At 42.5% G+C, this 16,859-nt stretch overlaps 1 protein-coding gene across 1 annotated transcript; it reads right to left on the reverse strand.

The window, feature by feature from the left end:
- Nucleotides 1-627: 627 nt before the first annotated feature.
- Nucleotides 628-15,354, reverse strand: LOC108874131 (lipoxygenase homology domain-containing protein 1). Its single transcript, XM_018662541.2, is given in 26 exon segments — nucleotides 628-1,424; nucleotides 1,533-1,648; nucleotides 1,650-1,689; nucleotides 1,985-2,123; nucleotides 2,716-2,886; nucleotides 3,022-3,207; nucleotides 5,153-5,330; nucleotides 7,278-7,395; nucleotides 7,497-7,624; nucleotides 8,803-8,988; nucleotides 9,124-9,332; nucleotides 9,464-9,590; nucleotides 9,920-10,129; nucleotides 10,223-10,377; nucleotides 10,651-10,813; nucleotides 11,637-11,753; nucleotides 11,888-12,069; nucleotides 12,176-12,343; nucleotides 12,448-12,576; nucleotides 12,664-12,768; nucleotides 12,895-13,043; nucleotides 13,485-13,618; nucleotides 14,128-14,279; nucleotides 14,442-14,775; nucleotides 14,864-15,024; nucleotides 15,167-15,354. Coding segments are annotated over 26 exon segments (4,338 nt in total). The 5' UTR covers nucleotides 15,270-15,354; the 3' UTR covers nucleotides 628-946.
- Nucleotides 15,355-16,859: the final 1,505 nt, after the last annotated feature.

A 16,859-nucleotide genomic window follows, 5' to 3' on the forward strand; every position in this document is an offset into this window, starting at 1 on the left:
CAGGTAGATACACTCTAAATGTCTTGGACATTCTAAAATTCATATTCCCTTCAGTTTTATATCTTTATAGCAACTATTTAATCAATTTGTTTTTCTCTGGCCTAATAACTTGTTATAAAAGCTTAAAAGGTGATAATACATATATATCCATGTTGTGTTTCCACTGCTCCTGAGTGGCCATAATTTCCATGATGGTAGGATTAACAAAGCAGTGATTGATTTTGTGTGTCTGGCCACTTCTGTAAGTCCATTATTCACTCTGCATTTAGCCGTAGATACTTTGGTCTCCAGTTAGCTGCTCACTTTTTCTGTCTGCTCTTTGGTGCTGAGCTGTACAGTTGCTGCGACTGGAATTGTTTGATAAGAGCAGTGAGACTGCACCAAACAGTCAAATTGCAGACCACTAAACTAAAACAGTGAGCTGAAAGACGGCCTGTAGAGCTGACAGGAACTGCAGAGTCTCTGTGGGTTCATCAACACTAGTGATCTATTTGATATCACACATGGACATCTTATCCTTTGTTATGATAAAAATATGAATAAGTGCAGCTTTAAAATAAAGTTATAGGTTTTGATATTTGTGAGGACCCAGCAGTGAGTCAAACAGGTTGAAAACTATGATTCTGAGTATTACAAAAGAGTTTAATCTTTTATAAAACCTCCATTATAACAAAGCAGCTGAGCAAACCATCCCTGACATATGAAATTTAAAAAGAATGGCACATTCAGTTTCCTGACCATAGAAGATATTGTCACAGTATTACATTGAAGGCTATATTTCCAGGTAGTATTATCATTTTAAAAAACATATGAATGTAAAAATCAGTCTCAGTTCCTGAGATATAAACTTTCCAGAGCAAAATCTCTTTCATAATTACTTGATGTAGATCTTTCTGCTCTGGGAGTTGTTGTTTTTTTTTTTTTTTTAGAAATAATACTATTTTTACTACTTTGGGTAGAGGACCCTGGAGATCTGCCCGTCAGCCCTCTTAGTGTCCAGCCACTTCCCGCAGAGGAAGATGGTGGTGACACCGTTGGCTGTGTTCGTGACCTCCACGCGATCCAGCAGCCAGCCGGGGCTCAGACCGGAGTTGTCGTGCTCCACCCGAACCTTCTGCAGATCTCCCATGTCCAACATTTCTAGCACGAAGCGGTCCGTCTGCTCGCGTTCGAAAAGGTTGCGAAACCTTTGCCGCAGCTGTCGGCGACCTGAATCTCCATTGGAGCCGTAGACAGTGATGAAAACATTGGCATCTGTACCTGCTCCCTTCTCGTCACCTGTGATGACGATGATCTCGTACTTGACGGGCACCAGGCTTCGAGCTTTGCTGGCAAAGCTCTCGACTGTTTTGGTGCACTCGAAGGTCAAGAAATCGTCCCTCTTTGGAGAGAGAGGGATGGCGGCATTGCAGCTGAATATGTACCTACAGGTGAGTAAACGGAAGAAAGAAAAAGAAGAATTTGACTGATACCAACAAAATGTACAAGTTTGGTAAAAAAAAAAAAATCTACTATCTGCATAGAACTCTTACTTGTTTCCCAGTTCCCTTTCAGTGATGATGACCTCTTCCACAAACCAGTAAGCCTCCCCCTTTACTTTCTTTCCATCCTTGGGTGTGTGGCCCAGGCTGATACCAGCAATATCGCCCTACGTTCTTGGACGAAAACTCAAACCTGTCAACATTTCCCCTAAAAAGCGAGGACCATAAGCATGTTGAGTAAATGAGTAGCTATTCTCTTAAATTGGTCTACATGCTTTAAATTCATGTCACTGCCAACTTGCTCTGTGTCAGAATGGATTTTCAACAGGACGGTGTAATGTCATGATAGTGGCTTGCAGCTTTGGATTGGGCTTGAGTACTAAGGTGCCGGTGGGATTTTCATAATAGGCGTAAAGTAGAATTAAAGGGAGACAAAGTGCATTTCTTTCAGCTTTTTCATGCAAAAAAGTTGCAATTAAGTTAATCTCACAGCAAGCACCTACCGCAAGAACCTCTTCTTCTTCGAGGAGTTCTCCATTACAAATTCTTTTGATCGGCCCTTCCTTCCCTCAAGTACGATCCAGGCATTTTCTTTGGTTTCTGCTTCAGCCGTGTCTCCGGTTGTGACACAAATTTCATATTCTTTCGGGGAGAAAACATGGACACAGTTAGAGCAAATTGTTCCAGCTGTCCTCAAACACAGATGGCACAATCTCTACACAGGATACACAGCATGCATGAAGATGCCTCAGAACAAAAACATACTGGAAGATTTGCATTAAATGAATGTGACTTGAGCTTTTTTGATTTTCAGGAAATCAACCCCATTTTTGCTATTATTTATGCTCTGCATTTTCTCCTGCAATAGCCAAGTAATTACAGCTCCACCTAGTAGTTTGCATTGTTAGTGGCAGAGTTTCCCACACTGGAAACTATTTTGTATCATTGATTACTGCTCTCTCCCTTTACACCATAAACTGTATTAAGTTATTGCTACTGCTTTATCAAAACATCGTTAGATTGTTTGCACTGTAAACAGTTGCACCATTTCCTCTTCTGTTCTATTTCAAACAAAGTAGCTGCTCAGTGAGTGTTTGCTGCTTCCAGAATTATGGGGCCTGTAGTATCAAACCGCACTTTCAGTTATCATGCTAACCACAGGGGTTGGCAAATCAACTGGGACTGAAATCTGAAGGATTCCAACTTTAAAATGTGTTGCATGTGCTGCCCTTACTCGTCTTCTCATTGAGGTCTAAGTAGTCGTTGTTAGCACAGGGCAGTTCTCTCATTATCTGTCCATCGTCATCATTCTTGGCGAGCCAGCGGTCACAGGGGAAACGAAACGTTTTGTCCATGATCTCATCCTTCACATCAATGTACTCCAAATGCCATCCTGGAGAGATACCTGAGTGTAATGGGATCAGGAAACAAACCAAAAAAAAAAAAAAAAAAGGCAGTATGAGTGATAAACCAAGAGTGATGCGGGAACCATTTTAAATTAGCCCACCACGCAGAGTGACTGTTTATCTGAGCGGCTGACCTGTGTTGTCGTGCCAGACTCGTACTTTGGAGAGATCTCCCAGGCTGAGGATGTCAGAGAAGCGAAACGTGTCCACCTGCTTGCGCTCAAACTTGTTGGACTTGTTACATTCTTTCAGTGCCAGCGTCCCCGTGTCTCCATTCTCTCCAAAAACGATGAGCCACACATTGGCATCAGTGCCTGCCCCTGAGGAGACAGGAGAGAGTCGCCTATTTAGAAAATCAGAAATGAGAAAATCTGACATTTTGCCTTCCCGAACAAACTTTAGTGTTCTGTCCTGTTTTGATTTTCAGAACAGAAACAAATACTGGATTAAACAAGGGCAATTTGACTGGAGTGTAACTGAGGTTAAATTCTGTTCTACTGAGTTACACATTCAGTATTTGAACAGTTAAGTATTTCTGACAGTGTTTTTCTTCATTTTGTGACTGAAACACATTAAGTTCATTGAAATGGAAACACAAAATGCACTTGACCTCTCTTCTGAGAACAGTGTTATTGTGGTGATTATAAATCCAAAAGGGCCTTCACTTTATTGCAGATCTTTTAGACTGCAGTGCTTCTCAACTATTGCAGGGATTCGTTGAATTGCTAATAAAGAGGCTGCAAAGCCCAAAGGAAACTGATCAGCTAACAACTAACCACTCAATGCAAAGAGTAAAATGAGGAGCAGAGAGCTGCGTTCTCTGACTCAGAGAGTACATCTATAATCCTTCTGTTACTGTTCATTACAGTGGGTTAGATACCACTCAGTCTGCAGCATATTTCCAGTCTTCTAGTATCTGTACACTAAGACAGAAAGCCAATATTATAATTAACAGCTCTGTAATTTTTATGAGCATTAAGTGTTTGCAACATTACAGACATTGTGAGAATTGTAATTTAAGTTGCTTTAAAGTATTTTCTTTTCATTTACCTCTCTATATGTAAATGTAATGAATGCCTCTTCACGCTACACATGCAGAACATGCCATACAAATCCAAAAGGAGATCATTAACATATGCACAGCATCACCTATGGAATGTTGTCTTCATTTGTGTGCCTGTGTGTGTGTGTGTGTGTCTGTATATGTGTATGTGTGTGTCTATCAGCCTGGCTCATTATTCCTCACAGAGCCTGAGTGGTGGTGCAGAGCTATATCTTAGCTTCCAGTAACTGCCTAGGGCAGAGTGCAGTCCTTTGAAGTCGGCTCAGACTTCTCACCATGCTATCGTATTGATCAGCAGCACCGCCGAGCTATAGAAAATACCGCAGGAAGAAAAGAGGGAGCAAAGCTGCGTGGAGGGTTCCTGAAGAGGATTTCTTTCATTACCACACTGGAGTCAAACAAAAATGATTCCACTTTCCCTGCTTATGGAAAACACAAATGTCTGCACAAGGACACTTTAAATGAGGATGATGAGGATCTACATAACATAACCATGTAACTTGGATAGTGAGAAAATGAGATTACAGACATAAATAGCCTCTGTAAAGCAGGACTCATTTGGCAATTGATGGGTAAGGAGTTCACTAATTGGTCTCACATATAAAGTCACCATCCACTTGGAAGTGATTTGAGCACCTGTGGGATACCCTCAGGTGCATCTCTTAGAAAAAAAACAGCTTAAAGATGATGGAAAGGTGGACTCAGGACACATCTAACAGATGATATGTCTCGACTGACCACTGAGTCCTTCAGGATCCCCCAGGAAGAGCTGGAGGATGTGACTGATGAAAGAGAATGTCTGAAGTGCCCTGTTCACTCTGAGCATCTCTGGACTGGACCTGACCTGACACTCACCCACAGATGGAAGGATGGATGGATCATGTTGGTATTCCTGACAAGCAGACTTGAAATGCATGCTTTTTGAACTCATCTGGTCTGGTCCAAATGTTAAGATACAAGGTGTTCCCCAAAGATCAATCTGTGACCCCTTTCTTTTTCTGGTGTAAATGCTAGAAATTATTTGATGCAATATAACTGAGACTTTTTAGACAAGTGGTTTCCAATCTGGGGATCGGTACCCCGGAAGGATTTTAAAAAAAAATCTGTGTCAAGATGAATTACGGGAAATTTTTGCTTCACAAAAAACATCTTTTCCTTCTTATGAGCCAGGTGACAGCAGCCTGCGGGTGTAGAGGACTTACCTGCAACATCGCTGGTCTTGACCTGGATGATGTAGGTGGTGAGCTCCACCATCACCTCCTCGTCCACCACGGCAGCCATCTCACAGATCATAGTCCTCTTGGGTCCACGTGTCCTGGACAGCCACTCCTCATAGGTGAACACAGACACCTCCTCTGTGGTCAGGTTACGCATGATCACCTGAATGAACAGCGTCAACACGATATTACACTTTGTTGTAAAAGTCATTCAGAGTCCCATCATTGATTCTGGCGATCAACTGCTTTTCTGCTTTCATGTAAAACAAGAGTAGCTGGATTTATACTGATAAACCTTGCAATACTTTTAAGCTTGATGCTACCACATTTTTGAGACCATCATATGATAGGACCACATGAGAAGAGAGAATATAACAAAATGGTGGCTAAAGCCATGCTAGCAACTCTATGAGGCTGTACTTGTGCTACATGCAAACATCAGCATGCTAACATGCTCGCAATGACAGTGCTAGCATGCTTATGTTTAGCAGGTTTACTATGTTGTTGCGTGTTGTCTATGTTGATCTTCGATACTCTTACATGGTCATACAGTAAACATCCCTAAATATGTTCCACCAAATCTGGTTTCTTCCAGTAAACATTATTCACCAATTGACAGTTACATCAGACAGAGCTCGGGCCTTCGTGACTGTTTAGTCTCTGACATGTGATCTGATCTGTGAGAAGGTCTGCATGGAGGACTCCCTACATCCTGTCCTCTATCATCTATCTGGATCAGTTTTGGGAGCTCCCTATTTTCCTCAGTTGAACAAAGTGTTGGACTGACTAAACCGACAGACACTGTCATCCCTTGGAGCAGTGGTGCGTCTAAAAACAAGATCTCCTCTTACGAAAAGTCTTGTGTCATAACCTACACTGTAATATTATAGCCACTAATGTGTTACTGATATGTACACAAACCCTTCCCCCCAGAATGTCTGACCACTTTTCCTGGGATGCATTTCATGAATTAATATTATTAACATAGGCTGGGCTCAGGCAGCCACACTTGTATTAGCTCTCCACTCTGCATATTTATTTGGGCAAATTACTATGCTGGCAGTTCGCCCAGTGCACTGTTGTGTCCATTTCAATACACAGACCCAGCAATCCATAAAGACAGCACATCTGCTTGTGATGCTGAACACACAAGGCTCTGTGCAGGGTCAAGTCAAGGAGATGTTCGTAGTCACTGAGTCCCAGGCACGGATGGACAGGGCTTGGTATTGTTCCTGACTGCTTTGCTGCTCTGCAGGCATGGTGCCTTTACCAGAGAAGACATTTGCATAGGAAATGTGTTCTGTTTCATCAAAGCGGTTGGCCTGAGACATCAGACTGAATTTGGAGGTGAGCGGCGATGCTGTCCTCACAGGGTCAGCTGTGAACTCCATTATAATGCAGGACTACGCATTAAAAATCAGTGATATCTGCACCAGCACACACCAATTCACACTAAAAGCAAATATAAAACGAAATGTTCTCTCCCTCCCTGCTGAAAGCAGACACACAGCGCTCATTACTAAGCCTGCTTGTGTGTGTGTGTGTTTGTGTGTACTGTATGTGTGTGTGTGTGTGTATGTCCCTGACGCCAGCAACAACAGCGTGGTAAATAAAATGGGTCAATATGCTCACTCCAGGAACTCTGGGCCCTGCTGTGTATGTGTGTGTGCGTGTGTCTGTGTCTTTGTGGGTGGGTGAATCATTGACCATTCTCCTGCAGGCATGGATAGATGTCTGTGTGTGTGTGTGTATTTGTCTGTATGATATAATAGATTGAATGATCCTGTGACCTAAAGCATACAGCGCCAGGATAAAAGCACAAAACCTGTGACTGCTTTGTGCTATTGATTTTGGAAGAAGCAAGCAATTACTGTTTTGCTTTTTATGCTCCTGGTTTTATGTTTTATGGATGAGATCAGCAGTTTCTTCCTCATAACCAATTAGCCCTTGACAAAAATAGAGGGAATTTGTGCCCAGTGCATCATCAGCTGATTCTGGTGGGTTAAACCTACTCAAAGCTTTCCTTTTGCTTTAATCCTTTCTCATTTTTAGCATGTTAACATCATATGTCTGTCTCTCTCTGTAGTTGGGTCGTTTAAGGTGAGCTGACCTTATCTAGAAACCAGTCTGGCCGGCTCCCGGAGCCATCAATACGAAGCCTCATCTTCCTCAGTGGGGCAATGTCATCAATCTCCATGTTGAAAGTGTCCTCCTGACCACGCTCAAACCTGTTATCCCCCACAAAAACAACAAAGAGTTTATCATCCAGAGTGTAATTAAATGCTCTCCATATTTTCTGTTGTTTCTGGTGATGATGAGTTTTGGTTACCTGTCTTCATTCTTCTGCAGCAGCATCTCCTCTGTGCTGCCATTGGCCCCAAACACAGACATGAAGACCTGGGTGTCTGTTCCTGCGTTTTGCACATCTCCTGTTACCACGGTCACCTCATAAATAACCTGACATAGAAATAGCAGACATCTTAGTCACTTCATTGTCTTCCCATAAGCCATATAACAATAGGGGAAAAGGGGTTTTATCTTTCAGCTGATTATATATAACACCATTTATATTTTAGGAATTGTAAGGTTGACGGTGATTCATAAAATAAACTCATTAAACATCCATAAAATAATAGTGAATGGTGCATGGAAAGTGTCTTTGTACAGTGATACAGTAAAAACAAGAGCAGGATATGGGGAGGCATAGATGGATTATGAAACAATGGGCCCCTGGGCACAGAAAAGTAAAAGGCCCCCACCCTTACTATATAGGAGAAAGAAACATAAACAACACAGTGTTTAAGTTGTTTGTGTCACTTTGTGGTCATTTTACTGTACGTTATTATCATTTTGCATCTCAGTGTAGTTAGCTTCTTGACTTTCCACCATGATAAGTTATCAACCATTCCAAACAGAGACTCTGGCCCAGGAGACCCCTCACCCCTTGGTCCCTTGCACTTACAGCCACTAGGTCCATTTAGTAATCCAGGGACCATTTAAACAGCTAAAGCTGTAAGTTAACAAGATTTTGATGTATTGACTGTCTTACTGTTTCTCATTTTAGATTTCTATTGGTAACAGAAACAGTCACCTATGATCTTTTTATTATAGAAACATAATCCTAATAATTTTTTGTTGATGTAACTCATTTCCAACGGATGTCTGATACTTTCAAGAAAGAATCTTCAATACAGGAGTCTTCCTTAAATATCAATATTTTTCTGGTGCAATAGCACAGTAATAGTAAGAATCTCCAATTGTTTAGATAAATCAGACGTTTCCACCCACTATTTGCATCTAAGCAGAATGAGAGATGAGAGGTACTTGCTGAGTTTCAGACACCTTTCCAATCTCAAAGCTATCTCAGTGTTTGTAAGAGGCTGGAGTTGATTCCTTAATGTACTCAAAGATTTTGCGAAATTAAAAAGAATCTCATCTAAAGCAGAGGATTTACAAGATTTGAATATATTAACTGGAAATTAATGTTTTGTCATGATATGGAGGGTTGACAGTTAGAAAAGCATTTATGTTACTGGATGGAATTCATATATACAAATTGTTCCAATGCCATTTGTGACAGTATGCTTCTCCGTCATATGGCTGTGGCTTATGTTAATCTGTTCAAATTGGTGTACCTTCTGGGAGATGGAGACGGCCTCTGCATCCAGCACATTGAATACTCTCGCGGTCAAGCCATCTCCTCGATCTTTGGCCAGCCAGCACTTGCAAGCAAAGATATATTTGACCCCTTTGGTTGGCACAGCAACAGACAGCTCATCAACCAGCCAGCAGCTCTCAGGAGTGGCACCGTCATGGCCGAGCTGCGGGGAGGGAGCGAAACAATCACTTCAAGCTACGTGGGTGTATTTTTCTGTGTGTCTGCGTGTGTGGATGTGTTTAAGTGCACAGTCTCCACTGAAGCGCACCCCCCCCACCACCCCCACATTCTCCCTCACCTCGACCTTTTTGATCTCCCCCACGTCCCAACCGTGGGACTCAAAGCTCTCCAGAGAGCCGGCCTCGTAGCCCTTCCTCCCATCCGGCAGGTCCAGCCACAACCTCTCCGTCTGGGTGTGATTGGCCCCGATAATGATCACATAAGCCCTGCTGGTGGTGCTCGCATCCCGCTCCAGCCCAGTGCAGATGGTAATGTGGTATGGTATGACTGCACAGGAAGGGCACAGCACTTACTCATTCACAAGAGCATGAGATTATGAGGGAATATTAATAACAAGCATTCACAGAGCAGAGGATGAATCAGGCATGCGGCGCTGACAGATTCTTGGTTTCTCTTACTCGGGAGCTCAATTTCCTCCTCTTTCTTCTTCTTGTTCTTTTTGTTCATGTTACTGTCCACGCTCTTCACGGTCAGAGCTGAGTTCTTCTTTTTACTGTCAAGGCCCTCTCTCACTCCCTCATAGCCCTTAAAAGACCATGACACACACAGTGATGCAGACAAACGCACAAACACAAATGTATATACATGCTAAGATCTACACCTGATTGCCAGTTTATTAGGTACACCTAGCTAAAACAAATATAGGAATCTTGCAATAAATCCTATCTTCATGAAGGTTATTGAAAAAGCTGTTTTAAAGAAGTGTTGATTGAACTTGATTGAAGATGCATTGTACATCCTGTATGCATGTCCACCACAGTTACAATAATGAGGGTATGCTTATAACACAAACTAAATTCCATCCTCCTACATTGTACTGGAATTGTGTTGTCACGCGCCATCATTCATGTTACCTTGACATAGAAGACTCTCTCAATGCGTCTGTCCTCCCTCTTCCTGGAGAGCCAGCGTTCACACAAGAAGAGGAAGACCTCCTCCGTGTCCACGTCAAGCACCTCCACCTGGTCCAAGTACCAGTCGGCACTCACCATGCTGTTATCATGCCGGATTTTTATCTTGAAAATCTGTCCGAGGTCGACCGCCTCTATAGTGAACTTATCCACCTGGCGGAGATAAAAAAATAACCGTTGTTAGAAAAAGCATTGCGTATCATTACGTGGTGGAAATCAGCCACAGAATCGTCACAGCTGTCTTACAGATCCTCGTTCAAACTTGTTGCTGTTTGTCTCCGACTTGCTGAGTTTCCTCTCCCCGGTGTCGCCCAGGTCTCCATATATCGTGAGGAAGACGTTGGCGTCTGTGCCGGCTCCATACACGTCACCTGTCATCACTGACACTTTGTATGTGTGTGCTGTAGTGGAGACCGTGAAACACAGACAAGAACACAGGGGATCCGCTCAAGTCAATTGGCAGATAATAGATTGAAAAGAAAGCCATTTTCCATCCCTGTTTGATGCCACGGTCATAATGGAAACTCATTCAGGGATAGAGAGAATCTAGTTTTCCAGAGTAATGCTCAGAAAATTGGAGAAAAGACAGAACACAACTGTAAGAAAATATTTCTGCATGTTTGTGTATAATAACTGCATCTGAACGTATCGTTTGTCTGTGCATGTTAACGTACTCTCCAGAGCATCCTCCACCTCGACTTCAGTGACTTTCAGGCTTCCATCGCGTGAAAGTTTCTCAGTGATGATGTCAGAGGGCACCAGCTCTCTCACCGTTTCCCCGTCATCCTCTGACTTGGCGAGCCAGCACTCACATGGGAAGATGACCGTCTCTGAACCCTACAGTGACGGAGCGTGTGAGAGAGAGAGAGGGGGGGGGGGGGGGGGGGACAGGACTAAAACACAACTACAATTCCATTTGTGGCTCAGAGGAAAATCAGTGAACACAGTGTCATGTCTTTGTCTGAGCCTGAGGTTATTGTGTGAGATCAGACATGAACTCATAGCTCTGGCTTCCCCCTCGTCTAACTGTGAGGAGAACATCCCCACCTACTGACCGAAAATAGTGTTGGTCTGTTACCAGTCTTAGCTGAGCATTAAGATGCAAGTGTTGAGAATAGTAGCAATTCTTGCGTCCAGTGACCCAATGTTTACATTCTGGTGATGTGCTGTATTGCATGTAAGGGTAATTTTGAGATAGTTGTACTTTCTTTGCATTTAATTCTACTTAATCTTCTACTCCACCATAAATCATGGGCGAATATGCTACTTTCTTCTCCACTACATTTATTTATCAGCTTTATTTGCTTTAAAGATTAAGACTTTCATACAAACCAATGATCATCATATAAAATGTATTGCTTTAGTATGGATTAAAATACCCAACATGATATAAAGTTATTAAAACTAGCTCCTGCTATAAAAATGTAAAATGCTACTTACATATTAATGTCTCAGTGGTTATAGTTCAACAACATATTATATAATAGTGTAACACTCACTGGGGCCCTAGTTCTGAATTGATTACTTTTGATACATACTTTCATTCATGTGACAGGACTCTTACTTGTAATGGAGTATTCTTATTTTTGCAGAATTGCCATTTAGAGCAAAAGAGCTGAATACTCCCTCCACCACTGTGTCTGTCCTCCATAGACTGTACCTTTCCCTTCCTGAGCAGACGTCTGATCTCCACCCTGTCCAGGTGCCAGCCTGGGTTCACCCCGCGGTTGTCATGGCCGATGCGGATCTTCTCAATTACATCCCCCACGTCTTCTAGCTGCGCAGAGAGCAGCAAACGTACGGAGTTAAACTATTCAGTATTGAATTCGCTGCAGTAAACATGTACCATTGACCTTGCTCGAAACGAGTGCACCTATTCTACTTATTTATGACAATGTACTGTTATTATACCTCAACAATAAACATGTCCTCAGCTCCTCTCTCAAAGTACATCATCCTCTCCCTCTTGTTGACACACAAAGACTTCTGCTGTGTGCACACCGCATCTCGTCCGTACAGGACAATGAAGACGTCTGCATCTGTGCCGGCTGCGAACACGTCACTCGTGAAGATTTTAATCTCATAAGGAACAACTATGAAAAAAAAAAAAACATAGATATATATCATAACCAATGAAGTGCATCAGATGACAAATATCTTTAATATGTGAAAGTGTGATATACAACACTGTGATTTTACAAGGTGTGTAAAGCTCTGTCTGAAGAGGATTCGGGAAGAGGTCCCTGACGATGGCCCCGTCATCCTCCCCTTTATCCAACCAGCGACCGCAGGGGAAGCGCAGTTTCTGTCCCAGAGACGGGGCGTCAATCTCCACCCAGTCGAGGAACCAACCTGCAGAACCTCCTCCTGAGACAGTGACATGACTTAGTATATTCGTATTTGTTCGAGTATCGTGCATCATTCTGTGTTCATTATTTCACTGCGGAGGCAGCGAGTCTGTCCTACTGTACCACAGTTGTCGTGTCCGATGCGCAGCTTCTTCAGAGGTCCCATGTCCACAGATTCCACAGTGAACTCATCAATCATGCCCCTTTCAAACTTATTCTTATGGGTCTTTGATGCCTTGAGGTTAATTATCCCTGTGAATGAGCACATCACAAAGTATTTTAATTATTCAAATACACATGTACACAGATATAACACAGTATGATAGTATGAAGTGTTACCTGTGTCGTCCTTGGTGCCATACAGGATCATAAAGACATTAGCATCTGTTCCTGCATATTTCTTTTCACCAGTTTTTATCCGCACTGTATATGTTGTTGACATGGCTGTAGAAATCAGAATGAGTGAAGAGTAGTGGTAGTAATTATTATCCTTATTCATTTGATAAAAAAAAAAAAATCCCATCTTGTTCAGAGGTCTGATTCTCTGCACAGTCATAACGTTGCTCTCACCCTTCTGTTCCAGACCGAGTGTGGCTTCAGAGTCTTCCTCATCATCATCCCCCTTCCTCATGAAGGCCTCATCCACAGGAACCAGCTCCCTGGCAAGCTGTCCATCATCCTCATCGATAGCCAGCCAGCGTTTACAAGGAAAAAAGTACCTAGAACACAATATGTAATGTCTTTCGTGCAGTGCACAGCATACATTGTGACAATGCCATAACCAGAGTCCCTGCTTAGGATTGTTAGACGTCCCTGTGTCCATAAATGTATTGGTCTCCTTGGACAGTCTGTGCCTTACTCAGAACAGAGTAAAAGAGTACCATTTTACACCATACAGTGGAGCTGTCAGACATTTTATGCGAAGGGGTTGTGTCTGTAATGTGTCTGCTATGATGCCGTTTTTCTGAAACGTGCAGCATTGATTTTGTGTCTCAGCAAGGTCCAAATAAGGTCTTATTAGTGAGATAAAAGACTTTAATAATCGAAGAGTTTAATAATCACTTAATTCATACTGAAGATTTGTGTGAAGATGCAGTGTCACATCTGAATTAAAGTGCAGATGGATCACTCCTCTATTTCTAAAAATCATCATGACTTACGTGGTGTCGTCTTTGTTGTCTACAATCTCCACTCTGTCCAAAAACCAGCCGGCACTGGCCTGGCTGTTGTCGTGTCGGATTCTCAGCTTCTTCAGAACCCCCAGGTCGACAGCTGTGATGTTGAAAATGTCCTCCTGGATCACACGTGCAAACAAAGGGTCAAGAAATGTCACAGGTCTTAGGTTAGCAGTCTACGAGAACCTCATTATTTATTCATTTGATCTTTATTTAACCTGCAAGGCTCCTGAGATCCAACATTTGTTTAAAGAGACTTAGCCAGGACAATAGGATCAATGATAACAATCTCGACCATGTAAAACACAGCAGATTACACAAATGCAGCTGCAATACATTATGAGCAGAGGAAGAAGGATGCCCCTGTAGAGAACTGGAGGCAGCAACACACTTAGTACACCTACAGCTCATTATTTAACATGCTAAATCTTATTTTTAATGCATAAAAACCTAATTCTAAAAATGAAGTGGGTAGATATTTTATGCTATGCTATGCTAAGCTAACTATGGAAGGCCACTGGCTCCAATGTGATGAAAAAAAAAAAAAAAAGATCCTGTAAGTCATTATAATGGTAAACTTTCCCCTTTGAAAGGGCAGAGGCCCGGCACAGACAGAAACAAAACTTACCTGTCCTTTCTCAAATTTGTTGAGATTATTGGACTTCCTGAGCCGTCGCTCCCCTGTGTCGCCAACCTCTCCGTAGATGTTGATGTAAACATTGGCATCAGTCCCAGCCCCCCACATAGTCCCAGTGAACACGTGGACCTCATACGAGTTCACTGAGAGGAAAATGGAGTAAGCATTTAAATCATCAGTGACATTTTGACATTGCACGTGATGACATTTACAGCTTTAATGTCAAGATTTCACAATTAAAACAATGTGTATCCACTGGAAACTAGTAACGGTGGGTCAGTGCGTTACATTTGCGCTCTGCTTACCCTCCAGGTCTTCATTGTCTTCAGTCAGCAGCTCAACCACAATCTCCCCATCCTCCTCATCCCTGGCCAGCCAGCGGTTACAAGGGAAAGTGAATGTCTCCACCACTTCCCGCAGCTCCTCGACTATCTCCACCTCCTCCTCCTCTTCTTTCTTCTTCTTTTTCTTGTCCTTCTTCTTGTCTTTCTTGGTGTCCTCCTTCTTCACCTCGATCTGCACCATAGCCATCGTCAGCCGCTTGACGTCCACTGTCTCCAGGAACCAGCCGTCTCCGATACCCTTCCCGTCGTGGTAGATGCGCATCTTGTAGATCTTACCGACATCGTGAGCCTCAATCTGCGTTGTAGGTATGAAACAGTGGTCAAACTGGAAACTGAAATCTCCAACAGACACTGACATAGCACAATGCAGGCGCAATACAGACCTTAAAGATTTCAGTAGTGCCACGTTCAAAATTGTTGGAGCGACTCTTGAGAGCAAGGACTTCAGTTTTTCCCTCATCTCCGTAGATCTGACAGAAGACATTGGCATTGGTGCCACCTGCACGCACGTCCCCTGTGACCACTGTTACTTCATAGTTGATCACTGTTAATGAGAGCAGCAGCATTATGACAAGAAGAAAGGCTATAATAGAGAAAAGCAATATATTTCCATTCATAGTCATTATTACTGTGTTTAAAATCAGGATTTCTGACTCTACAGTACTTTTAAAGTTGTTGTTATTTACATTTTTCGATCTCCAGGACCTCGCTGGGATAAATCTCAACCTCCACTTTCCCATCAGCCTCATCTTTGCAGAGCCAGCGGTGGCTCGGGAACATGTATTCCATCCCATGAACTGGAACAGAGATCTGCACACTGTCCAGGAACCATCCAGCCCGCAGGCCCTCATTGGTGTGACCGATGAGGAGACGGCTGATCTGTGAGTACAGAGGACATGAATGAATAGAACAGAATCAAATTAGGAAACACAGATAAACGTCTGAACCGTCAAGTTAAGTTTATGCATGTCTGAGGAACTTGCCCGTCCAATGTCAGAGGTTTCAAGGATGAAGACGTCAGTGCGTCCTGTCTCAAAGTAGTTCCTGAGATCATTGTCAGAGACTGCCAGTATAATCCTGTTAGTGTCACCCTTCTCCCCGTACAGCTTGACAAATACCTTGGAGTCGGAGCTGGCCCCATTCACACTGCCCGTCTTAATTGCTATGTGGTAGTTCACATCTGACAATGAGTGAAATTAGAGATGTGGATGTAATTTATGCAATGATTAAAAAGATATGCTGTCCTTTTTTATTCTTGTTCTTGATCTGTATATACTCACTAAAGAGACGCAGGCCATCCCCGGCTGGAACTAACTCACGGACAATCTGCCCATCATCCTCATTACGGTCCAACCACCTAAAAGAAAACACAAAGGAAAGAGACATTTTTAATGCTATAGCAGTAAACACAGGATGAGTACAACCCTTCCAGCGTTTAAACTTCCCTGAAAATTTAAATATAAGTAAGAAAGACATAATGCTATTACTGATTTGTGGCAGATATTAAAACAGAATGGTTTCAGATTGAGAATTAGATTAAACTGGCAGAATCCCTCAAATTTGAAACTATTCTGTTAGAAAAAAGGCAAAAAAGAAACACAAGATATACACAGCAAGACAAGAAAGAGAGACCTAAATTGTCATTTTTGAGGAATTAACCTCAAAATGAATGTCATTAATGTGAAAAAAAAAAAAGATACAACAGAACACAACCACCACAAGCAACACTAAAGTATCTGTATGTACTATATACTGGAAGCTCTCTAACCTTTTCCTTTTAACAGGAGAGACAGACAGATAGGAGGAACCTCTGTCCAGAGGTAACACTGCACCTCAGCGTTGTGGTTTGGCTCCAGTTACTAAAGGAGAGAGCTGGCTAGCCACATGCATTTAGTGGCTATTTGTAACGGCAAACTCATCCATCAGCTGCCTAACCACTTAAACACACGCCACTGGAGAACTAGGGAACGTTAAGTGTGGCCAATTTACAGCATGTCTGAGGTCTCTGAAGCTGTTTGGGCAATTACGTCCATCTGGTCGTTGTTTTGGGGGGTTTCCAACAAAAGAATTCAACACTTTTGGACAAAAAAAACAGTATAAAACAGCTGAAAGAATAGCTTGAAATTTTGGGAAATATCTTGCTGAGTTAGTTGAGAACATCAATATGACTATATATGTTTTTACGCTAATTATGAAGCTGTAGCCAGCGGGTGGTTAGCTTAGCTTAGCTTAGCTTAGATACCGGAAACAGATAAACTGGCTCTGGTCCAAAGTTTACAATTACGCCTACCAGCAACCTGTAACACCTCATTCATCCAATTTGTTCAGTCTGCACAGAAGCTGAAGAGTAAAATTGACAATTTCTCTACTAAAGCCAGG

Source organism: Lates calcarifer, linkage group LG9 (assembly GCF_001640805.2).
Source record: "Lates calcarifer isolate ASB-BC8 linkage group LG9, TLL_Latcal_v3, whole genome shotgun sequence".
Taxonomy (NCBI): Eukaryota; Metazoa; Chordata; class Actinopteri; family Centropomidae; genus Lates; species Lates calcarifer.